Source organism: Saimiri boliviensis, chromosome 1 (genome assembly GCF_048565385.1).
Source record: "Saimiri boliviensis isolate mSaiBol1 chromosome 1, mSaiBol1.pri, whole genome shotgun sequence".
In the NCBI taxonomy this organism is placed as follows: domain Eukaryota; kingdom Metazoa; phylum Chordata; class Mammalia; order Primates; family Cebidae; genus Saimiri; species Saimiri boliviensis.
Window position 1 is genome coordinate 256,505,446 of NC_133449.1, and position 27,106 is coordinate 256,532,551.

At 34.6% G+C, this 27,106-nt stretch overlaps 1 protein-coding gene across 2 annotated transcripts in view; it reads right to left on the reverse strand.

Moving 5' to 3' along the window:
- The window catches only part of PARP8 (poly(ADP-ribose) polymerase family member 8), a 182,479-nt gene that overhangs the window by 27,184 nt on the left and 128,189 nt on the right, over nt 1–27,106 (reverse strand). For both annotated transcript variants that reach the window (XM_074386021.1, XM_039466976.2), the window contains exons 12-16: nt 21,662–21,787; nt 20,557–21,121; nt 18,938–18,988; nt 18,741–18,836; nt 2,899–2,991 (exon numbers count right to left, since the gene is read on the reverse strand). In XM_074386021.1, coding sequence (XP_074242122.1) covers nt 2,899–2,991; nt 18,741–18,836; nt 18,938–18,988; nt 20,557–21,121; nt 21,662–21,787 — 931 coding nt within the window. The remainder of the gene's footprint in view (nt 1–2,898; nt 2,992–18,740; nt 18,837–18,937; nt 18,989–20,556; nt 21,122–21,661; nt 21,788–27,106) is intronic.

Consider the following 27,106-nt stretch of genomic DNA (forward strand, 5'->3'; position numbering starts at 1 on the left):
AGGGAGGATCCCTTGAGGTCAGCAGTTCAGGACCAGCCTGGCCAACATGGCCAACCCATCTCTACAAAAAAATACAAAAATTAGCTGGGTGCAATGGCGTGTGCCTATAATACCAGCTACTACAGAGGCTGAGACAGGAGAATCGCTTGCACTCAGGAGGCAGAGGTGACGATGAGCTGAGATCGCACCAGTGTACTCCGGCCTGGGTGACAGAATGAGACTCTCTTAGGGGGAACAAAAAGAATTAAAAGAAAATAAAATATAAAAGCGAGCATACAACCATGACTTTTTTTTTTTTGACCAAATAATATATTTCCTCACTCCCAAAATTTAAAATTAAAGATTCTAAATAGTATCTTAGTATATATAATGCATGCCTTAGGCAACAAGTTACACTCATATTTCTGCCTTCTTTGACTGAATAATGTAATTGAAGAAGAAATTTGGAGGTTGACTAAGATAGTTAGGATGGAAATGCAAAGAAATACTAAGTTTAAGTAAGAAAAAAATTAGGAGATTTGATGAGCAAAGATAAAAAGGTCTGTAAATTTACAGAATCAGGTGCCTCCAAAGGACATTACATGACCTACAGTTCAAGTGGCAGAGCAACTCTCCCCACCCACACCCCTTTCAGACATGAAAGAAAGGCCACCAAGCTCTTGCAAATGAGAAACATTTAGTCATTAGTCATTGGTCTTCTACTGACTCGAAGTCCATGTGACTAAGAAAGGCACCTACAGGAACAGCCTACAATGTAGTCTAAAAAAGACGAGGACTCAGAATTATAAACCAATCATTGTCCAACATTGCAAGAGTAATTTTTTTAAAAATCTCAGATGAGAGCCCAATATCTAAACAAATAAAATGGAACTGTTGTGTTGAAGTAGTATTTGGGGTGCCGGAATGGCAGCTGTTTGGACCACAGGACACTGTTGTTCAGGTGAGTCCCCTGCAGTGGTCCTGAGGAATGTCTGTGCAGACCTCAGAGCACCACTTTAAAATGTGGGGGTAAACTGAGGCAATGAGACTACTGAGGTGGTTTCTTTTTGTTTTAATCTTTAGAATTATGATCAGAATACTGGGGAATGTGTTTTAAGAAATAAAATGTGAAAAAAATGCTGTGTTTGGAGTAGAATTATTAAACTTTCTGATCTTTGGATATTGATCTTTAGAGTTAAATCACTAAATTGAGCTGATCAAATACTTGTGCTTTATATCTATCATTATATAATTTAAAATATATTTCTATTTAAAACCATTAATTTCAAGATGTAACAATGATTTTTAAAAGCCAACTATTATTCTATCGACATATCATACTGTTAGCATATTAACTTTTCCTTCTAATTGATCATTTACTATTTCTAGCCTTTTATTTCTTTTTTAAAGGGAAACTTGCATACATTAAAATGTCTAATTTTTAAGTATACTGCTTGAAGAATTTTTTATATACATGCATATACATAAATCTATGTAAATATACACGTGTATTTATATAACATATCTTTGTAAGGTTTTAATATTTTTACATAGCTATAAGTATCACATATATTAAAGTGCCTTTTTTTCCCTTTTAGCAGTATTATTTCCAAGGGACAAGAAAACCTTTCAGGTTTAAAAAAGAAGGATGAAAAAGAAAAAAACTCTGCATGGTCAGATGCATTTTAGTAACCCTCTAAGAATAGGCTAGCTGTTGTCTTTAGTTTTAGGGATGGTCAGAGCCTTTAAAATGCAAATATGTGTGTGTTGGGGGCAGGGAATACAAAGCTATAGTTTAGAAGTTTATTTTAATCATGGAATCACTTTTTTCACATTACATAAAGCTAATATTCTTCTGTTTGTGTTTGTTTTTTATTTATACTTCAATTATATGAAAAATATTGCCCTAAATATTTCATCAGGTGGATGTATCACATAATCAGTGAAATGCGCACATTCCTAAGCTCTAGGGTATTGTCTGTATTACTTAACTGTTGTGCCTTCATAAGCCTGATGCACTGCCTCATGTTGTGCATGCTCCATTTTACTGTCCTATAGTTTGTACTGGTATATAATTTTTTTAAACTAGGTATTCATTAAGCTAACTGGAATTTGTTTTTACAAGCAGTGTAGGGTAAAGTGCTAAACCAATTCAATCCCCTGTTACAGGACATTTGTTTCCACTTCACTTATTAAATAACTCCTTAGTATGTGAGGAGGTGATACCTACTTTAACATATATTAAATTATTTATAATCTGATCCGTTTTGGGGACAATCTGCCATTGATCTGCCATACCAGTCTGCCAATACTATATTTTGTTAAAACGTTATAGCACAGTATATAATATGTTTCTGTATGTGGTTGGTCTAGACTCTTAATTAACATTCATTAATTTTTAGATGTTTTCTTTGACTTTTTTTTTTCTTACAAATGAGTTAGCAGCTTAGTGTGGAAAAAAAAAAACTTGCAATTTTGATAGATTGCTTTTCTTCCTATCTCATAAACACTGCTACTGTAAAATTGAATGCTCTTTTTATTACATATTGGGCCTCTTTTCAACTAAGTTTTAAAAATAAATTAGCTTCCATTTTATAGCAGTATATCTTTATAAATAAATTTTACATAAAGCATGCATGAGGTTTTCAATGTTCCCACCATGTAAGAAGAAATTACAATTATTTTTCATACAATAGAAAGTTGATTTAATTTCTCTCCTTGGCAATTGCAAAACGACAAAACACACATTAGATAAAGAGAGAACATTTAGTTTACATTTAAAAAATACCAAATGCCAGTTTGCCACTTAACAGGAAGTCATCAAAAATTTCCCCCAAAGAACAGCAGGACGAAGATAACTAGTGGACTGGAACAATTTTTCAAAGCAATGTAGAAATAATTCGTATCCTATGTTACTACCTGAGCTCCAGTTGCTATTTCATCAGCAGCTTCATTCATTACTCCCAGGGTTTGAAAGGCAAACACACACAGCTCCCGTTCACACACAGTAGGCTACAAAAGAAAAGAGAATCAATCGCAAAACTCTTTTCAAACTCTCAATTTCAAAATTAAATTCATGACATTTCATATAATAAATAGAAAATGCAAAGTTTTAGTGTTTTTTAAAAAGGAAATAATACCACTTAATAAGAAACAATTTCTTAAATTTAGGTAACAATAAAGAGTCATTTGCTAATGTAGAGTCACAAATATTATTTGCTAATATAGTCACAAATATTATTTTAAAAATTCTTTTCAGTTAGTTTTAGACACTTACACTCAGAACAATTTAGCAATAGATAAAATTATTCTTAAACAAGAAAATTTATCTCCCATGCTTTAATATACATTTGCACATGAGATGCATAGAAAATGTAAATACCTAAGCTGGTAATGTAATAATAAATGACCTTAAATATGAAAGCTCTATAAAACAAATGTACAAAGGAGAATTCCACCTTTTCTTAGGAAATTTTGTTTGGGGGGGGGGGGGGGAAGCAGGATTCTGTTTACTTCCTACCCAGCTCTTGAAAGACTCGTTTTGTTACAAATACTTTTGACTTCAATAACCTCCTGAAGTCAATAGTACTGAAATATACACTCTGCAATTACTTTGGAAGAGCTCTCATCTTTCAAATCTAATATGGTGTCATCCCTCTGATTTATCTTATCTCCCAAGTTACATTGCATTAGGTAGCTGATGAAGCCTAACATGATGCAATCCACAGTGCCTCTGCACAGCAGACAAAAGGCATTTGTCAGTGCCATTGCTCCTAGGCTCACGTCTTTCAGAGGCCAACTGGTCTACTGCTTAACCAGTGGGGACGTATGGCCTCATTCTGAACATCCTTTATGTTCAGAATGGGTGCATATGCGTGGCTTTATAGAGAGAAAGCCTGACCAATTACAAAGGTTTCCGGTTGATGTTGCTCCAAAGAGGATTTTAAAGAAAAAAAAAATGAATTGATATATTCCCTTTGTCAGACTTAAAAGTGCAGTTTGATGCCATTTTCAGAAACTTCAGAACCATGAGAGGAAGTAGAGAAAGTTCTTCATCTAGGCTTAAGCTATACACTCTACAATATATATTTAGATACACATAGAGCAAACTGTTCAATTTCTACTACTTTTCCTTTGAGTGTTTATTTTAAATCTTCTTCAATTTTTTGTGTGTATCTACATATATATATGCTTTATCCTCAATTTTCCCCATGGATATCAGATTGCTTCTTTTGTTCATTTTCTAGGGCTTAGATTATGGTAGGATCTGAAATAAGAGTGGCAACCATTTACTGCATTTGACTAGTGTCAAATGCTATTCTGGTGCTTGAATATAATGAAACAGTACCCAAACAAGAACCCAAGGAGAAGATAAACCTTGAATATCATAAAAGGCCCTGGGATTTATTCATTTACCAGCTACTGAGGAAGTAAACAATACACAATGGGCAGTTTGTTTTTTAATAACACTCTGATAGAATAACCATCACTTTTATGTGATTAAAATCCATCAATCCCAAAGGCTCATTTACTGACATGAGTTACGGTTAGTTTTTGTCTGAATCTTGAGCTATACTTTGTAATCATCTAAATATGTATATTTGTATGTGTGCAAACACATATACACACACATTCCAGGGAATATAACAATAGACATCGTTCAGTACCACATTGCTGTTTTAAACAATGGAAATAAAATGAAATAAGATAACTTATTATACGAGATTGAAAGTTTAAATAGTTTTCAATCCAGGAAAAATTGCAAAGCAAAGGGAAAATGCGGTAGACACAGTTATTCTTATAAATCTCTATCAACACACTTTGTCACCAATCTTTTCTGGCTTTGTTGCAAATCACTTTTGGCAATTTCACCCAGACCTCTCTATTTTCTATCATGAATAACAAATAAGCAAAATTTCGGTGCTTTTTATGATGGCTTTTTCTGCATATTTGTTTCAATGTCCCCCACCCTGATTGTTTACATTCAAATCTTGAAAGCTCTAAATCAACTTCATTGACTTGTCAACTGACTCATTATTTTAAATAATGTGCCTTCCTTCTTCAGGATGAAGCTATGATTTGATTACTTTATGGAAATACTTTTCTTTCTTTGATGTTTTTGGTTGAGAGTAACCCTCTTCCCATACTCAACTGTGTAAAGCAGATTCCTAGGTATATTCTGCTACTCCAATAGTTTGAAGAAGGAAATCAGACAAAAATCAGGCACCTTAGAAAACCTGCTTTTCAGAAACCAAAACCAAAACACTTTGCCATCATACTACAAAACGAGAAGTAAAAGCATGCAATATGTTTTTACAAAATTAACTTTACCTTTCCTTCCTAACACAGCAACTACGAAGGTTATAATGTGATTAATTTATATGCCGTACACCATACTAAGTAAATGCTAGTAAATTTATAAAATAACAATTCTGTATCTCTTGCTCATTTTTACTAGGAGGTGCAGCAGTATTTAAGATGTAAGTCATAAATCACTTTAGTTTTCAGGCATTTGTATATTTATTTTTTGTAGAGTAGTAATCCTCCGTTTACCTTATTTACCCACACTTTATTTCCAAGAAGTTCAAAGTGTCAACACAAGATGCCACGCTAAGAGAAAGTTCTAGAATTATATTAAGTGATTAGATGTCTCTTTTGCTCACAGAAGGAACATCTTATTCCAGAAAGAGAAACTGAATCATTCCTCCTTAAAGACACAAAAGTGGTTATATTGTAGGACTAACCTTATCCTATTCCCACCCAATCCTCCACCCTGACATATTCTACTATGACTACGTTATTTACGCAGAAAATGCTAGCATCAATTCAAAACAGCACAGTCATTTTAAGAGCTATTATCAGTTAAGCGTATTGCCATGTTTTATTGTACATAACTTAATACAAAGTATGTAGCTAAATAAAACCAAGTGTTATATTACTTATTAATTCATTCGGAGTTTTAAAAAAAAACTATTATATAGTTTCAGTTTGTAAAATACTACCTATTCTTAATATTATATTGCCTTGAAGCAATTAACCTCTCTAATTTAGACACACATCTATTATCAACACGCATATATTTGCTTTAGAATACTCATTAGGCACGATTTAAAAGCATGAGGAACATATTTAATATATGTCCCTAAAATAAGATATATTTTACAAGTTTTTCACTAAGAAAAAAACATTTTTAACTTTATTTGAATCAAAGCAATTTAAATTTGAGCAATGAAACATTTTTCAAAAAATGTTTTAAGCCCCAAAGAATATTTTAAACCTAATCGTATTTAGAAAATTTGTGTTTTCCATTAATTTAAATTATCCTCTACTGGTAATAGAAGTAATACAACTCTAAAGAATCTAAGTATGTATTTATGTAGAGAAAAGCATGGTGTAGGTGAGTGGTTTTCAAATATTTTTTGCCATGGTCTTTTTATTTAAACAAAACCTTTCACACAAGTCCAGTATATGAAACAGATAAAAGTGGAGTTTGCTCCTGTTGGAGCACATGTGCACAGTTCAATTTTCCTATCTATAAAATGGAAATAAAAATATCTAGCTCTCAAGTTGCTAAAAATAGAAGTGAGATAAGGTTTAAAAAATATCCCTGAGGTATGGAAAGCTGTTTAAATATTAACAATATAAGGGAGCTTGGAGAAGCTAGCTTTACTGCCTTAATTCAATGTGTATACAATGATAAGTATTTAATAGAAAATAGTCTTCTTTAAGACATATTATAAAGTAGAATTTTTATTTGTATATGCACAGTTTAAAATTATTGCTGTGTTTTTTCTTACTAAAAATGAAATAAGCAGAGTAAATATAAATTCCTGATTTAAAAACTGGTATTGAAAAAATTGTGAGATAAATTATATGAGTATCTTCTAGAACCACAAGCCTACAAGCCTTCAATTCTTTGTATTTACAGTTTTGTAGTCAATGCTTTGGGTTCTGTTTGTGGTCAAGACACACACTCAAGGAGAGGCGAATCCACCAGCAATTAAGGCAGATCCACAGTAGGACAGGATCAGGTCTAATTAGGCCTAAACACGCAGTAGTCTCTATTTGTCTCATACAGCTAAAGATGTTGTTTGAGTATGAAAACTGACTTCCATTCAGTTTGGATATATTTTTTTAAAATCATGTTTTTGAGCTAAAAGTTTTTTGGCACATTTATTTTAGTATTTCAGAAGTTGATATCTGAACTTCCACGTTGAGGGTTGGGGGAGGGCTTTAATAGGATGCGCTTTTTCATCCATTCTTCAGATATTAAAGTCAGGTCTCAGTACAAGCAGACCTACCTGTTTTAGAAGGTAAAACGAGAAATGCCTAGCTTTATCCTTATGCTCAGTTTCTCACGAATGTTCAGAGACGTCTTTGTAAAAGGAAACAGAATCAAATCTTGAGACCCCAAACTCACCATGCCAGAGGGAAAGTGAAACTTGGGAACTGAGTCAGGCCACACTACTTTCCTTTTATTCCCAAACTGGTAGCTGTAATTGCACAACTCGGTGTCATATCCTCACCGATGCTGCGACAGGTTTCCACACCAGTAGGTCACACATCTACTCAGATGGCCTCGCCTCCCTCATAAGCAAATTCCTTGAATCCCTCGCATCTTTCAGGAGACATACCCACTGTAAACTAGCCCTAAAACCAAGTTCTGCTGAAACTCATCTTGACAATGTCAGTTATCGGCTTATCTTCACAGGGCAAGAGCAAGGATCAAGACCAGAGACATCCCTGTGCCTACCCTGTGATTAATACGTAACTTTTTCCTCTACTCCCTCTTTTCACATGTGAAATGTAGATTTACTGAAGCTTATCAGAGCCTCGTAAGAAGGTAACCATTTGCCTCACTGTTTACTCCTCCTCTTGTTCCCTCCTGCTTGCTAATTCCCCATTAAATACTGAAGTTCCCAAAACCCCTCGGGAAAGGGTCACAGACACTTTTCTGATCTCCCTGGATCTCCCATCCTCACCCCTGGCTGAAGAAATCTTTATTGACTGAGACCTGCCTCAGCCACTCTTTGGTTAACACCTACAACTAGAGCAAATTATAACTGAGTGTTGTTAATTTTACTTGGAAAGTAAGAACCATAGTTACAAACATCTGTCTAACACTGGATACACAAAAATATGGATTCTCAGGTTTCGCAGTTGGCTTTGCTTCAGTAAGAATGGGGATTACTCTAAGTGGGTGACAGACATGTGCAAACATATTTGGCAATCAGCAGACTTGAATCTCATGCCTCATCAAACCACTCAGAGGAAGTAATCCAGGACATTTCACATGATAGGAGAAGAGAATGAGATCGTAATTCTCCTATCACATGTTGATGTGGGAAATGAGAAAGCCTATTAATCAAGGACACACAGAAAGATTGCCAAGCATCAAAGACAGAAGCCCAGCTTTGCAGGAACTTTCACGTGAGGGAGCACAACCATATGGTTTTCTCCAGCAGAGTTCAGCAGATCACACCATTGTACTGATCCACTATTTAGGTGATTAAGGTAAGTGTAACTAAAAGAAAAGAGCATTCGGAATTTAGAGGCTGATAAAACTGGCATCTCTGGCAATAAATCCTTTTTTTCTTGTTTTTCAAAAACGACTGAAGACAGACACAGACTACATTTTAAAAGGATCTCTAAAACAATAGGCATAGAATTCTATAGAAATCTGACTTTTATCTAACCTATTTAATCCCCGATGGGTTATAACTTACCCTCTTTATGTCCCTGGGAGTTACTGCAGTCTGTAATATGTCATATCTAATGAATAATGGTCAATGAATCAGTTAGTTGGTTAATATCCCATAAGAAATTATATATATATATGTATTTTAATATACTACTCTTAAATTTATTGCAAAATATATTGCAATGTAAATATAAGTAACATACAGAAAAAAATAAGGGGGACTAACTTAGGTAAAACATCTGTTTCACAGAATCAAGAGGTAGTTCTTCGGCCAGGCGCGGTGGCTCAAGCCTGTAATCCCAGCACTTTGGGAGGCCGAGGCGGGTGGATCACGAGGTCAAGAGATCGAGACCATCCTGGTCAACATGGTGAAACCCGTATCTACTAAAAATACAAAAAATTAGCTGGGCATGGTGGCGCGTGCCTGTAATCCCAGGTACTCAGGAGGCTGAGGCAGGAGAATTGCCTGAACCCAGGAGGCGGAGGTTGCGGTGAGCCGAGATCGTGCCATTGCACTCCAGCCTGGGTAACAAGAGCGAAACTCCGTCTCAAAAAAAAAAAAAAAAAAAAAAGGAGGTAGTTCTTCCTGTATTTACCTTTCTTCCTTTAAACATGAAGTTTCTTTAATTTTCATTTCCTGATCTGATTTCCTATGTCACTTATCCTATTTAAGAAAGTTTTCTGATTTCCTTAGGTATCAGTCTGTATCACAGCAACAATAAACCATCTGATAAACACCTGTATTTATTTAGAAAATGCTTTCTGTCTTGCTTATGTAAAAGCACGGCCACTTTTAGAAAAACAGCAATAGTCATTGTTGCAGTTATAGGTAAAGTCAAACAAAATCTGGAGTGAGACACCAAGAATACTAACAGCAACTATAATTTCCACTACTTAGTATGGGAATGAATTGCTCACAATTAAACCACAAACAGTGAACTCACAACCATTTGTGCAGTATATTTCCAAAACATAAATGTAGTCAATTTAAGTCCACAAGTCAAGAGGAAGAACCTCTGCCTGGTGCCATTCTGTCCGTATTAGAATCCTATTTCTATTACTTACTAGCAGAGTAACACTGAATAAATTACTATTTTCCTCATCTATAAAGTGGGGATAGTAATAATACATATCTCAAAGAGTTATTAAGAGGATTACATTTGAGAATCCAGATAAAGACTTTGAACACCCGGATTACATTTAAAAAACATGCAAAGGGCATTTACTTTTGATAACATTACTATTATCTTTTGTGGTAGAAATGGCATTGCTATGGAGCAAGCAATAGATCAATACCAAGGTGAGCACTGACAAAGTGAAAACACAGCACCTAAGAGGGGCGGGTTACGATGACCGCAGAATTCTCCCTGTTCTCATCATACGGACACATTTCCCTGTACCCAATGGAAATGACAAAATTGCATAATTAAATGCTGATTTAGTTGATTTAGGTTTCAGAATGACATTATATCCCTGAGAGAAAAGTTGGCTGGCAAAAACGTAGCACATGGATTGTTTCCCTTAAGCAAATAAAATAAAATATTTGACAGATGATTGCATTCTTAAATGGCTACAAGGAATGTTTTTAAAAAGCATAAATATTGACATACAAATAAAGTTCTAATAAAATTACTGCTTTCCAAGTGTTGTGTTTTATCTTTTCAAACATATTCCAAAGGGCAAGATAGGCTTCTTTTAAAAAGTGTAACAGAATCTAACATGGCGTCTTCCACTTAGCAAATTTAAATTAAGTGTTTGTGATATAGCTTTGAAGTCAGACAGGATTAGGTTCAAAGCCAAGCTTCTACCTATATATTCTGGTTGGTGTTGAACAAATGGCTTAACTTCTGTAAATCTTAGTCTCTTTATTTGCAGCATGGAAGCAAAAGTACCTAAATCACAAGTTTTGTGATGATCAAATAAAAAAAAAAAATATATGCCAAATATCTACCCACAGTGCCTGGCATACAACCCTCAATTACCTTCTTCCTCTGTCAACTATGATAGATATTAGCTCAATCATTATCTTCATATTTATCTACATAAATAAGTTATTATTTCTTAACTCAAAAGCTGGACCTTGAATACTATGCAGATACAGTACAATGTACTTGCCTGTTTAAAACTTTGAAATAAGGAATGATAACAGCAAAAAGGGATTAGTGAGGAACTCAGAGTTTCACGTCTCTATAAATTCTTTAACAGAAACTGACAAAAATGGCCTGAGTCAATTCTTCTGGTATTCTGGAAATTAATTTAAAAACTTGCAGCAACCCAAGTTTGTCCTGTACTTACTCAGGACAAACAGCTGAATCTTGGTAAGAATTGCAAAACTTGTGACATTTAACCCCTTTTCCGTTTTGGAAAAAAAAAGTGCAGCTCGTTGCCAGCGCTAATTTAATTCTGCATAAACATGCTCTTTGAGGCTGAAGCAAATCTGATTTTCAGTGTGAAAATAAAATATAAAAACTGTTGTTGGAGCTATTTCTAAAGAGAACTAACATCAGAATTGTCCAAATCATAAGAATCATCTATTTCCAGAAAATCAGACTCATCAAATGAATCTTCAGCCAACAACTGTTCCAGAACAATGCTAACATTAACGCATACAAATGGTATGCCTTTTAGGATTTGACATTTTCAGCAATCAAGCTTTACTACCATATTTTGCAAATGTAAATACCACTACTAAAACCAAAATGCCCTAAGTAAAATAATGTCTTTTTTTTTCCTGAGTAGACATACTAGAACCATGCAGAAATAATAATAAAAGCGAGACATTTCATGGCAAAGTTATCTTGGGGTAAACGCTGTAGCCGCATGCACCGCTGACAAGTTGGAGACACATGGGAAAAGGGATAAATTCACCCTAGTCCAGTCTTTCATCACCAGATCAGGTAGCCTTAAAAGCAATAGCCTGTATTTCTAATACTAGAAGGAGCAGAATGGAACTGATTCACAAAGAGCTGTCTGATAGTTCTCTGGAAGACAAGCTGAAAACACTTGTCTTTATTTCTGCCTGACTTGGAACTCACCCAGTACTAATCCATTACCTAGAGTGGGGATTGAAAACGTTTACAGTAAATGTTTTAGTTGTATGAAGCAACAGATAACAACTGAAACAAACAACAGAATAACTAAAAAGCTGAGAAGAAAGGATTAGGCAAAGAGATGTCTGTTGGTAAGGACTATGAAAAATTAACATGTATTCCTGGAAATCCAAAAGCCCAGATGGTTGCCTATGACTGTGTGCATACACAAGAAAAACGTTAGAAGGCCTTAAATCTCACCTCTGGCTAATCTCAAGGTTCTCTACAAGCAGGAATGAAGTCTAAAGCCTGCCAAAACAGTTTGGCTGAGATTTAAATCTCAGAGTTCCAGCATTATTATACTCAAAATGTCCAGTGTTCAATAGAAATGAATAAATAAATAAATAAGAGGCATGCAAAGAAACAAGAAAGTAAGGCCTATACACAGGGTAAAAAGCAACTAATAAGCGCCAGGTGCAGTGGGCCTCACGCCTGTAATCCCAGAACTCTGGGAGGCTGAGACAAGTGGATCACAAGGTCAGGAGATCGAGACCATCCTGGCCAGCACGTCTCTAATGAAAATACAAAAAAAATTATCTGGGTGTGGTGGTGCATTCCAGTAATCCCAGCTACTCAGGAGGCTGAGGCAGGAGAATCGCTTGAACCTGGTAGGTGGAGATTGCAGTGAGCCAAGATCACGCCACTGCATTCCAGTCTGGTGAAAGAGCAAGACTCTGTCTCAAAAAAAAAGCAACTAATAGGAAGCGTCCCAAGGAAAGCACAGATGTTAAATTTACTAGACAAAAACTTTAAATTGGCTATACTTAAAATGTTGACGAGCTAAAGAAAACCATATCTAAGTAACTGAAGGAAAGACAATGTCAACAAACACAGAATATCAATATATAGAATTTATAAAAATAATGCAAATTTTGGAGTTGAAAAGTACAATAACTGAAATAAAAAATCAGATTTGAGCAGGCAGAAAAAAAAATCAGTGAACTTGAAGATAGGTCCATTGAGATTATCTAATCTAAGGAAGAACAAAAACAAAAACAAAAACAAAGAAAAAGGTGAAACAAAGTGCAAGAGATCTATGGGGCATCATCAAACACACATATACACAGCTAAATTCCAGAAAGAAAGAGGAGAGTAAAATTGCAAGAGGAATATTTGAATAACATGGCTTAAAATGTCTCAATTTTATTAAAAAAATTGATCTATACTTCCAAGAAACCCAATTAACTCCAAATAGGATACATTTAAAGAGACATTTAGCCACGTCATAATCCAGATGCCAAAAACCAAAGACAAAGAAGAAATCTTGAAAGCAGCCAAAGAAGTGATTCATCACATAATAAGGAATCCTCAATAAGAAAATAAGTCGTTTTTCATCAGAAAACATGAATACCTAAAGGCAGCAGGATAACATATTCAAAATGCTGAAAACAGCACAAATCCCCCTCCACCACACACAAAAATTTCAACCACGAATTCTATATTCAGCATAATTATCCTTCAAACAATAAAGGAGAAATTAAAACATTCCCAAGTAAAAACCAACAGAGTTCATTATTAGCAAGAGATTTCCCCAGGAAATAATAGGGGGAGTTCTTCAGATTAAAATAGAAAGTACACTACACAGTCCTCACAAACAGATAAAGAACTTGGGTAAAGTAACCATACATACAGGTAAACAAAAAGAACTGCATGCAAATATGTATTTTATATTTTAAACATATATATAATACATTGATATATTTGACTTTGAATTTCTTTTTCCTGTTTTGCTTCTGGTTTGGAAAACAACTGCATAAAGCAATAATCATAAATTTATGTTGATGAGCACATAACATAAAGATATAACTTACATATTTATATATAACAGCATTTATATGTAATTCCGCTCTGGGAGTGGAATTGAAGCTATGCAGGAGCGAAGTTTTTATATATTATTAAGTCTTGGTACAGTGGCTCATGCCTATAATCGCAATACTTTGAAAGGAAGGGGAGGGAGAATCGCTTGAGGCCAGGACTTCAGCGTGCTCAACATAGTGAAAGCCCATCTCTACAGAAAACTTTTTTAAAGATTAGTCAGGCATAGAGGCTTGTAACTCCAGTCCTGGTTACATGAGACATGAGAGAGTGAGGCAGGCAGGAGAATCACTTAAGCCCAGAAGTTGGAGGCTTCAATGAACTATGATCAGCACCACTGCACTCCTAGTCAAGAAGACAGAACAAGATCCTGTCTCTTATTAAAAAAAAAAAAAAAAAAAAAAAAAAAAAAAAAAAAAAAGGTTGGTATTAATTCAAACTCGATTTTTAGAAATTAGGATGTTAATTGTAATCCCTAGAGCAGTCACTAAGAAAAACTGAAAAGCTTCAACATGGTACACTAGAAAATACCTACTAAACACACAAAAGAAGGCAGTAAGGGAGAAGCAGAGGAACAAAAATAGATATAACATAAATCGGAAATGAATAGCAAAAAAGCAAAAGTCTTTCCTTATTATTAATTATGTTTAAGTACAAAGATTAGCAAGGATTTAAAAACAGTATCGACAATTTGCTATCAACAAGAGATTCACTTTAGTTTTAAAGACATTAATAGGTTAAAAACCTAAGCATGGAAAAACATATTCCATGCAAGTAATAACCAATAGAGAGCTGCAATGGCTACACTAATATCAGATGAGACTTGAAAACAAAAATTGCTATTAGAGACAGAGAAAGACAGGAAAAAAGAGTCAAAACATCAAGAAGATAAAACACTAAAGAACATGTATGCATCCAGCAATAGATTTCCCAAACTACATGAATCAAATACTGAAAGAACTGAAGATAAAACAAATAATTCAACAATAACAGTCGAACCTTCAATACCCTCACTTGAATAATGGTAAGAAAGAATAAATGAATTTGAAAGAAGAAATAGAGAAATTCAATGAAACAAATAATGTGTTCTTTGAAAAGGTAAATAAAATCCACAAGCCTGTAGCAGAACTTACAGAAAGAGGGATGATACAAATGTTCAACATCAGGAATGAAACAAAGGGTAGCACTAAAACTCTGCAGACATCAAAAGGATAATAAGAGAATACGCTAATAAATTACTCACATAAATTTGACATCTGAGACAAAATGGACCAATTTCTCTAAAAGCACAAACTATCACATTTCACCCAAAATAAAATAGATAATTTGAATAGCCCTATAACTAATAAAGAAATTGAATTCATAAATTACAAATTTTTCACCAGGTGTGTTGGCTCACACCTGTAATCCTAGCACTTTGGGAGGCTAAGGCAAGAGAATTCCTTGAGCCCAGGAGTTCAATACCAGCTTGGACAACATGGCAAGACCCAATCTCTATGAAAAATTTTAAAAATTAGCCGGGCATGGTAGCATACATTTGTAGTCCCAGCTATTCAGGAGGCTGAAGTAGGAGTATCACTTGAGCCCAGAAGGTTGAGGTTGATGCCCAGTTTGCATCACTGCACTCCAGCCTGAGCAACAGAGTAAGACCCCTGTCTCAACAACATCAACAAAAAAAATCTAAAACAGAAATCTTCAGGCCCATATAGTTGTTAGGACATATTTAAAAACCAGCATAATACAACATATTAATGGAATAAAAGGAAAACATAGTAATATCAAGAGACACAGAAAAACAAAAACAGACAAAAATGTTTTCATGATTATAAAACCACCTAACAAACTAGGACTAGAAATGGATTTTTGTCAACCTGATAAGGGGCGTCTATGACAAATCTCCAGGCCAGGCATGGTGGCTCATGCTTGTAATCCCAGCACTTTCAGAGGCCAAGGCGGACTCACCTGAGGTCAGGAGTTTGAGACCAGCCTGACCAACATGGAGAAACACTGTCTCCACTAAAAATACAAAATTAGTGATGTGTGTTGGCACATGCCTGTAATCCCAGCTACTCGGGAGGCTGAGACAGGAGAATTGCTTGAACCCGGAAGACAGAGGTTGCAGTGAGCCAAGATGGTGCCTTTACACTCTAGACTGGACAAGAAGAGTAAAACTCCATCTTAAAAAAAAAAAAGAAAAAAAATAGAAAAATCCCCAACTAGTAGTGAAAGACTGAATATTTTCCCTCTGAATCACAAGATGAAAATTTCTTTTCTTGTCACTTCTAATCAATCTTGTATTGAAGATTCCAGTCAAGTACATTAGATAAGGAAAAGTAATAAACAACATCCTTATTAAAAAGGAAAAGTGAAACTATTTGCAAATGACGTGATTTTATACAGAGAAACATGAAAGAATCCAAAAAATAACTTAATAGAGCTAATAAATAAGTTCAGCAATGTTGCAGGATACAAGATTAACATGCAAAAATAACTTCTATTTCTCTATAATAGCAAAGAACAATTTAAAAATGGAATAAAGCAACTTAATTTACAGTAACATCAAAAGTAATAACATGCTTAAAAACAAACTCATCCGAAGAAGTGTAAGACTTGAATACTGAAAACTACAAAATAGCACTGAAAGAAAATTTTAAATGCCTAAATAAATAAAACGATCTGGTGTAGAAGAATTGGAAAGGTTAATACAGTTAAGATGATGTCTTGGTCTATTCAGGCTGCTTAATCAAATACCACAGGCTTGGTGCTGGGTGGCTTATAATAACAAATATTTATTTCTTACAGTTTTGAAGGCTGGGAAGATAAAAGTGTCAGGAGATTCAGTGCCTCATGAGGACCCATCTGCTCATTCATAGACCAGGATGACAGTGAGACCACCAATTAATCTTCTTGCTTTGTTCTTTCATGGTAGAGGAGTAAGAGAGCGCTCTGTGCTCTATTATAAAAGCACTACTCCTGTTCATGAAGGCACCACCCCATGAACTAATCACCTTTCTTTAAAGGCCCTATCTCCTAACATCATCACATGGGAGTTAGGATTTCAATATATGAATTTTGGGGAGACACATTCATTCTATGGTCAATGGCAATAGTCTTCAAACCGATTTACAATTCCAATGCAACCCTATCAAAATTCCAACTGTCTTTTTGCAGATATGGACAAGTGAACCACAGAACTGATACAGAAATGCAAGAGACCTCAAACAGTCAATGCAATCTTGTAAAAGAAAAACAAAGAGGATTTGTGCCTCTTGATTTCAAACTTACTGTAAAGCAATATTAATCAAGACATTGTGGTACTGGCCTAAGGACAGACATACAGATCAGTGGAGAAAGACTTGAGAGTCCAGAAATAAACCAAAACATCTGTAGTCAAATAATTTTCACCGAGGGTGTCAAGATCATTCAGCAGAGAAAAAATAGTCTTTTCAAAGAATGGCGCTGAGACAACTGGGTCTCTACATGCAAAAGAATGACTCTGGACCCCAACCTAACATCATATGTAAAAATTAACTCAAAAAGTAATGTGACTTAAATGTAAGACATAAGCTATAAAATTCTTAGAAGGAAACATAAGTGTACTGTGTGATTTTGAATTAGGCAATTACTTTTTAAATGCAACATCAAAAACACAAGTAACAAAAGAAAAAAACCGATAAATAAGACTTCACCAAAATTAAAAACTTATATGTGTCAAAGAATACTATCAAGAAAATGAAACGACAAACCATAAAATAGGAGAAAGTATTATGTACTCTGAATACATAAAGAACTCCTACAATTCATGAATAAGAATACAAATAACCCAATTTAAAAATAGAAAAAAGGTTTAAATAGACATTTCTCCAAAGATACACAAATGGCCAATAAGCACATGAAAAGATGCTCAAAATCCTTTTAGTGGAAAATCAAAATATTTTAGTATCTTTTAGTTAGTGATTAGGGAAGTGCATAAGAAAACCACAATGAGAAACTACTTCACACATACTAGCATGGCTATAATTTAAACAATATTAATAAATGGAGAATAATACATGGGGAAGATGTATAGAGACGGGAACTGTCATACATTGTCAGTGGAAATGTCAAATTCTGCAGCCGCTGTTGAAACAGGTTTGGCTGTTCCTCAAAAAGTTAAACAGAGTTAACATTTGTTCTAGCAATTCCATTAACTAATGAATGGATAAACAAATGTGGTGTATCTATAAAATATATATTATTCTGCCATAAAAAGAAATAAAAGTACCGATATATGCTACATGGATGAGCCTTGAAACCATTGTAATAAGTGAAAGAAGTCAGAAACAGAAGATCACATATCATACAATTTCATTCATGTAAAATATCCAGTATGGGCAAATCCATAGACACAGAAAACAGATTCATAATTGACAGGAAATGACAGGAGGCAGACACTGGGAGTGACTCCTAAAAGTTAGGATATTTCTTTTTGGGGTAATGAAAATTCCACTATCTGGAATTAAATAGTGGTAATGGTTATATAATATTGTGAATATATGAAAAACCACTGAATTGTATATTTTATGTAGTGACTTATGTATTAAATTTTAACAATAAAAAATTGCAAAAAAATCATTTTAAAATTGAACAGTTCTCCTCAAAATGCATGTATAAACTGATTCTTATTTTCACACTCCCTTGATAATGTCCCAAATGTGTCAGGATGTTAGCATTTTTGGAAATCTTGATTCTGATCCTCTCTCTACTACTATGTACCTCTTTTAACTGGCAGAGGATCTAGACTCTCCTTTTTGTATTAAGCATCTTAAATTGTGGAGTTTTGAAGGAACACTGCCTAAGTATCCTTGTAAACACTAGTTCTTTTAAATTCCACAATTCAAGATGCTTAATGTTATACAGGTATAGATGGATAGACAGCTGTTAGATAAACATATGTAAAAAATATAATAAGAAACGTTTTCCTAATATCAAACTAACTGCTCTTTCACAGACTACTTTAGAATACTAATTCATTTTGTCAAAATTACATGTAAATAATTTGCTCAATAAAGGGTATTTGTTTTAAACTGCATATATTTACTAATTTTTTTATTTCAAACCTTTTCTGTATTTCCATATTCTAAACCAACACTAACATTCTATCAATAAGAACTTACCCTAAGCATAGGGCCATTTTGAAACACATGTGGCTCATCACAAACCACACAGTATTCATTCAATACAGGGATCCGCTGTTCAGCAAACTCAATTGTCTGAATAAAACAATAAGAAAAAATAAGTCAAGCTCATACATGACTTAAAAACCCAGCAAGAACCAAAATATTTCTGCAATGAATAGAGTTTTGGCTCATACCTGCACCAGGAAGCCGCGGTCTCGTATTGGAATGTATTTTGCACCATTTGGCTGTAAAAAGCAAAGTCAAAAAAAAAAAGCAATTTTTTAATTAAAAAATGTATAAATCACAGCCTTTTACTCTTTGCAATAGTGAATAAAAAAGTGATCTAAGATCACATGAAATATGAATTGAGTCACTGGTGATGACGTCAAGATTTAAAAATGTTTTTATTCACTCTATTATAAATACCCTTTTCTACCATTACCAATGCAATTTTTGCCTACAGTAAACGAATAGCATTCTTAGTTGCTGATCTTCTAGCAAAAATGATTGGCACCTTTACACGATCAAAAAAAAAAAAATCATTTCCTCTGTTACTAATCAGCAAATGCTCATCTCTCTTCATTAGGGGACTTTAGTCTTATTTTACAATCAGATACAATTATTCCTCCAAAGAAATATTAGATAGCTACTGAGAGTGTCATAACAGAAAAACTATATATTATGCTTAGCCATATAAGAGGTCATTAAGACATTTTCTTTTACAGAATATCTGAAATGATCTTTCTTGGATGAAATTAACATGGGAAACGTTCCACTATGTAATTGTTCTACACTATTTCTTTATGTCCTTAAAACTTATCTTTGAGTAGGAATGGGCTTCTAGGATGCTCATGTGAAATTGACAACATACTCAAATTTTCATAAGATCAATAGACAGTGTAGTTTACAATTTAAATTTAGAAGTAAAGCTATATAAGAATAACGTTACTTTCCTAAAATAGTATCATTTTTTTCAATTTCATCTCTTGCTGAGTGAATACACATTAATGGTTAGAGCTAAATACATACCCCCAACAAACACATATATATATATTTAGCAAAAGTCAACAAAACTTTTCAATTATTTTGAATATGTTAGTAACATACATAACATAGGTCTGTGCATTTACCACTAAAATGAAATTGGCTATCATGCCAATCATGCTAGTGATAAATATTGTGTCAGTTATTCTTGGTAAATACTGTCATGAGGACTATTAAAGTCATCTCCTGATCCCACATTCCCCCAAAACAGCTCCAGCATAAAGTGACTTCAGTATAGAATGGACACCAAGAACAACTTTCAGCAAGGCTCTGGGACAAGGTGGTAAATGTTGCCTCTATCCACAGGTAGCCGCATGCATGAGCAAAGTTCTCTTACATGCAATTGAAAGGAAGTTACTCTTAATTTATCCACAAGAAAAAATGTGGTTTTCCACTACTCATGTGAGAAGGCCAGAGATTAGACAGGCCTACTTAATAGAACATTAAAATTATATGTTGGTTTAATAAGTAAAGGCTTTGTGAATCCAATGCACTTCCTTCTGTTTTTAGTAGCATTTGCTGCCATGACGAGAATTTGAGCTGGACCTCAAATCAGTAGCTACAATTTATTTGTTTTTCAGAATCAAAACTGACATTTCAATGCCAGTTGCAAATATGTGATAGGTAAAACAATATCCAAAAAGAAAAAAAAAGGTAAATTAAAACAAAGTTTTGCTTCATTTCCCCATCAGATCTTACAAGAAAGAAAAAAAAATTCTACTGCACCTTAGCTAACATTTAAGAACTCAAGATGAAAATATTTACGCACAGCAGGCTGAGAAGATGAAGATGAAGATGGTGTTAGGATACCAATAAGCCCTGAGGTAAGAGAGAGCCTCCTGCCCTCTGCGTTAGGTTCCTTGAAAAGCTCAGTTTTGGATGACTTGGGGGCACTGGAGTAGGACTTGCTGAGCAGTTTGTGATTTTTCAGTCCATACAATTCTTCCATTCTGAGATTACTAGAGTAAGACCTGCTTAACAGTTTGTGGGGCTTCAAGTTTGTGTTGTGCTCACATCGCGGATCTCCAGAACAAGATCGAGTCAATAGTTTATGCGACTTTAGAGTGAGGCATTCCTCTGACTTAACAGCTGCAGGGCAGGGACGGTTCAGAAGTTTGTGCGATTTAATTGTTGTCATAGCCTGCTCGGCCCTGGGATCACTGGACAGGGAGCGACCAAAGGTCCGGTGTGACTTTGTGGCGCACACGTCATCAGTCTTCACTGTGCTGGAACAAGTCCTCCGCAGCAGCTTGTGCGTTTTGGAGATTCCATCCTGCTCAGATTTCAGTTTGGATTTGCTTTTACCACAACCAGGGGGAGGATAACTTGGCGACCTGCAAAATTGAGCAAGAATTAATACAGGGCAAATCACAGGTATAGCAGACCACGAAGAATGCTTGTCATACTCAAACTCAACCTGACTGTGCTATAAATGTTCTACCACCTCACACTAATAAGGCCTACCCAGTCAAAACTGTAATCAAAGGTATGTACAGAATGATCACAGGACTTGAATCCCATTTTTCCTGAAAAGCAAAAAAAAAAAAAAAAAAAAAAAAAGATCCCAAGATGTTTTTCCCTTCTATTTATCCCACTGCCCTGTAATGAAACTAATTTTGGTAGGAAAAACTCTAGGTAATTAGAAAGCAAAGAATTTAGTTTTAGAAAATTTAACCAATGTTAAATAAATATTCATAAAAATTCAAGACATACAAATGAATATGTTTTCGATGGAATGCATCTAACTCAGTCTTTTTTCCAAAGTTATAAAGACAATAAACAGATGTCAGTACTATAGAAGGAATGCTGTAAACATGAACTATATCACACACTCAGCATTTAGTAAGATAATGATGAAGCTGCCTGTTACCAACCTGCGCAAAGTAGAAAATAAATGCAGGGGAGACTTCACTTTCTTCTCTGACAACTTTTTATTGTGCAGGCAATTGGATTTTTCTTTGCTCTGTTTCCACTGCTGTGTAACAAACGTCTGCATGATTCTGTCAATCCAAAGGTAATTCTGTTATCACCATTCCAAGGCAAAATTTCAACTAATGTTACTATATTTATTATGTAGAAAATGCATTTATCAAATAAAAATAAACACACAGAAATCAGTAAGATGCTAATTTAGAATAATACTAAATTTTTCATATGTAGGATAGCATCACATACACACAGCAAATTACCAGAACTTTACTGTGACTAGTTATATCACAGTAAGTGATAATGATTACAATTTATTTAAATAATTGAATTATAATATTACCAGGATATGATAATTCAAATAGTAGAAGAATGAAGATATAAAGAGAATTATAAAGACTGCTTTTAGGATCAACAACTTGAGCTGAAGTGGCAAAAAAAAAAAAATCTAAATTTTTTTTGGTGCTAAAAATTCCATTTTTAAGAGATTATTTGTTACTAATTATAATGCTATTTATTAAGATAGAAGTAAAGCCATTTGCTTTTTACCTGACTTGCTTCTATATCTTCTTCATGAAAAGAAAAGCAAAATACAACTATAAAATAATATATAAAAAGAAAACACACAGAACTGGCTCTATGTAGAAATATGTGGTCAGCAAATTTTATCTTCAACACAGGCATTCACCTTTAAATATACTATATTTTTAAAATTGGGTATCCTGCCGGGCGCGGTGGCTCACGCCTGTAATCCCAGCACTTTGGGAGGCCGAAGTGGGTGGATCACGAGGTCAAGAGATCGAGACCATCCTGGTCAACATAGTGAAACCCCGTTTCTACTAAAAATACAAAAAGTTAGCTGGGCATGGTGGTGCGTGCCTGTAATTCCAGCTACTCAGGAGGCTGAGGCAGGAGACTTGCCTGAACCCAGGAGGTGGAGGTTGCAGTGAGCCGAGATCACGCCATTGCACTCCAGCCTGGGTAAAAAGAGTGAAACTCCGTCTCAAAAAAATAAATAAATAAATAAATAAAATAAAAAAAAATAAAAAAAATTGGGTATCCTTAAATTTTAGTTAATATCATAAGGCAGGAGGCTGGTAACTCCTAATCTCAATATTTTCTATGTCAAAATCACTCCCTCAATGTTTTATGGTAAAGAATTCTGGAATGTCAACTGTGGACTTGGACACAGTGTTCTTTCCTGAGAGAGGTCCCAGGTCTGGATGCCTTCTCTGTTTCTCCATTTTCCACATGGTAGTGGCCCTCAACACTAATACCTCAGTAGACATAAAATTTTACAATTAAACATCAAGCATGCAATAAATTAAACATTTTTTCCTTCAAAAATAACTTCAGGATAGCCTGCCTTTCATGCTTTTATCAGTTATTTCTAATACATTGCTTTGAGATCAGGAAAATGATGCCAATATTTGTTTACCACTTACAGTATGTCACAGAGTAAAACAGAAATGTTATATATACATTTTTCCCTTCGATTCTGTGTATCCTCAGCAAGTAACTGTTATTTCACACATTTCACAAGTAATGAAATCTGCCCAAGTTAGCACAGGCACAAGTGACAGAGCAACAGTAAGTATCTTTTCAAACACAGGTTTTGATATGTATTACACATTATTCAAAAAAGACAAAAGTGACTGTTAGCATGAGGCCAGTTACTAAGTTCTCAAGAGCCTTCAGGTCTTAACAAACTAACTCTGATCACCAGAAAGTGTATTATTTAGACTTTCTTCTGCTGGTTTTGATAAGTTCAGGAGAAGAAACAGTTACATACAGAATTATTTTGGAGTCCTTTTAGCACTGGAAGTGGTAAGAAAAACTGCAATAAGGGATGCCATGATTCCAAATTCACAGTAAATTCTCTCAGTCAGCACAAGAAACATTTTATTTATTCATGCTTGAATTTTGTTTACTCAAAATTTCAGCGGGATTTTAATGTAATAATAAGATCATCATTTCTCCCTGTGCCTAATCGTAAATCTCCATTGACACAACTCTTTGTATCAAGCAGAGTTAGATTTTCTTCCCATAAAAAAATTGCTACTCCTGTGCACCATTCTCAAAGACAGTCAGCAAGTGCTTGCCTAATCTTGATAAGCTAAGTGGAACAGAAAAAGAAACAGGGCACAATGAAATATGACCAAAATGTAAAAATTTTCCCACTTTTATGTTACATTAGGATCCTAAGGTGATCCTAACATAGATGTGAATTCACATCTAAAATCGGTAATTCTTAAACTTGGATACCCAGGTTCCTAGTTGTTCTTGGATGCAAAAGAAGTTAAGTGTTTTCTAAAAGACATTCAATGTTGCGTTTCATTTCAGAAGTAACCTGGAGTGTACATATGAGCTCATTTGATATAACAACCACCTCCTTATAATAGAGAACCATGAAGGGACTTCAGTATTTACATTTGAGTTTGTGTTTACTACTGCGCTGATACCAAAAGAAACTACTACCATTGCCAGTGACTGGCTGATGGCAGGGGGAAAAAAAAAAAGAAAAATTCAAGGTGAAGTATACATTTGCATCAGGTCAAGAGCAGATGATGTCACAGCCAACTATGTAAACAAAGGTTCCAGTGTAGTAGAAAAAAGCAAATACATAGGGATGACATCATAATTTTTTTAATATGTTGATTTCAAAAGAACTATGCACTAGAACAGCCAGTATTATATTCAAATTGTGGTGGTGCAACAGCTTTAGCAAAATAGCATCATAAACCAAATTAATGGTATTAATGTGATTTTCAAGTATTTTATTTTGATTTGCACTTAAGTTGGAAACTGAATTTGGTTTTATAAATGTGGAACTATACATATGAAGAATTTATACCTAATTTTATGTTGTACATATATTTAAGGGAAAACTGAAGATTTGCAATGTTTTCCCTCCTTAAAAACAACTAAGGTTTGATCAGTGCAGATTCAACATAAAGTCATACAAAGTTGAAGATTATTTACATTGTCTGTGATATGCTGAGGTTTTGAATGATACGGTATCCTATGCAAGACCGACCACTATATCTGTATCAGGTCAGCCATGAGAAAATACATTATGTATTTTTTCTTTTAGGCTATTTTGACTTCACATTCTCTCAATATTCATTCAATGTCAAACATAAATTCCATGTCTTATCTCAAGCAAAGGAATATCTAGGATTATATGAGAGGCAGATTAGTTTATGACTCATAAGTACTGGTTTGGAGTCAAATTCTGGCTCTATCACTTTCTCACTGTGTGACTGTAAGCAAGCTGCTCAACCTCTCTGGGCTTCAGTTTCATCACCTAGGAAATGTGATAGTAACAAGACCTGTTTCATAGAGTTGTTGTAAAGATTAAATGTCTTATTATATGTTAAGCACTTAAAATAGTGTATGACATATGATAGTTACTACATAAGCATTGGCTGTTGCTATTGTTGATTTGATTATTCTACTGTTCGAAACACACCAGAAAAAAATTTTTCTGTGGAAAAGTTATTCAGTAAATAAGAGTGTCTCTTATTAAAAACAAAACAATGGGCCTAGATTCTAAACCTGCCTTCCTAACTTGCTGTATGTTTCTAAGAAAATAACCTCTTTACATTTAGTGGGTTTTTTTAAAAAAATAAATTATTGTGAGGATGAAATTAGATTGTTAAAATTACGGGATTTTAAACTGGCAGTGACCTTAAGGATCATAGCCAAATCTAATTATTTATAATTAGGGAAACAAACATATCAGGCCAAAATGTCTCAAGGATCATAAAAATAATTCTAATCCACATTAACAAACTTTCCACATAGCTAATATTTATCCTTAAAAGCAAGTAACTCTTTAAAAACATCAATCACTTGGATGGAGTTATCAAATAAAAATAAAAAACACACATTAATAAAATATGTTATATATGCTCCTAGGTACTTAAAACAGTGAAAAAGCCTCCTAGCTTTCTTTATTTTCTCAGAGTTGGGATTATATACACAATTTCTTTTGTTGAGCCCATATAATGTACTCAGAAACCATGAAGGGTAGAAAGTTATTTATTCCTAGACTTGCATGCTTTTGTAATTCTTATCTTATTTTGATCAACTCTATCCCAATTTAAAAAAAAGTTCCTAAGTGGCTTGCAGAAGTACACAAAGTAGAAGGGTATAAAAACAAGGGAGGAAACCCGGTGAGAAAAAAAAATCATAGAGTAAAAAAAATGTGTCAAGGTGAAATGGTACGCAACTTGGATAATGCCATCCATGCTCATCATGGAGGCAGGCTCCAGCTCATCTTCAAGACATGTAGGATACAGGCACAGTGCAGGAAACAAAATCCAGTCAAAAAGCACAGCCAAGTGCTCTGGAAAAGCATACCTAATCCTAGAATGGAAAGCCGAGAAAATTTATCCTGTGAGTCCTTGTAAGAGAACACTGCATAATATAACATGCTAAACACACATTGTAAATGGAACTTAGTTTTAGAAATGCAGAATTCTAAACATTCGGGGTTTATTATCTAATTTCATATTTGCACATCTTTGAACTCAACACTGGGAATTTATAAGAATGTTTATTATTTTCAAATGTGGTAGGTACATAACTCACATTTGAACAGTGCTGCCTCAATTTGAGTCATAAAAACTTGAGAAAACTCTAGAGCCCTGTGATACATACAATCCTAAATATATGTGGCTTCCTACATCAAGCAAAAAGACCTCAGTAAGTTCTCTATTTCATATATCAAATATAGTTTCAATATGTTTTCTCTTAAAATATTGCTCAGTAAAAGCCAATATATGATACCAAATTAAAATTCATTAAAATAAAAGTGATCATGTAGACTGCATCATTATGAAAGCCCTAAACCGTGCTTTAAGTATAGAGTGATCTAACAGTCTTTTTTTTTTTTTTGAGATGGAGTTTCGCTCTTGTTACCCAGGCTGGAGTGCAATGGCACGATCTCGGCTCACCGCAACCTCCGCCTCCTGAGTTCAAGCAATTCTCCTGCCTCAGCCTCCCAAGTAGCTAGGACTACAGGCGCGCGCGCTACCATGCCCAGCTAATTTTTGTATTTTTAGTAGAGACAAGGTTTCACCTTGTTGACCAGGATGGTCTCGATCTCTTGACCTCGTGATCCACCCGCCTCGGCCTCCCAAAGTGCTGGGATTATAGGCGTGAGCCACCTTTGACAAATCTAAGTTTAAGTTAAATTTACAGATTTGGAAGAATATATAATCTTCTGGGAATTCTCCATAAACACAATTCTTAAAGCTGATACTAAGTAAAGAATTTATCGTTTATATTCTGATCATGGCAAACTGAGGTACGTGCCTACATTTTAAAAGTCAGTTGAAATAGGGTAGCTTTATGTCTTCTGAAATCAAGGCCCATCTAGACTCTAG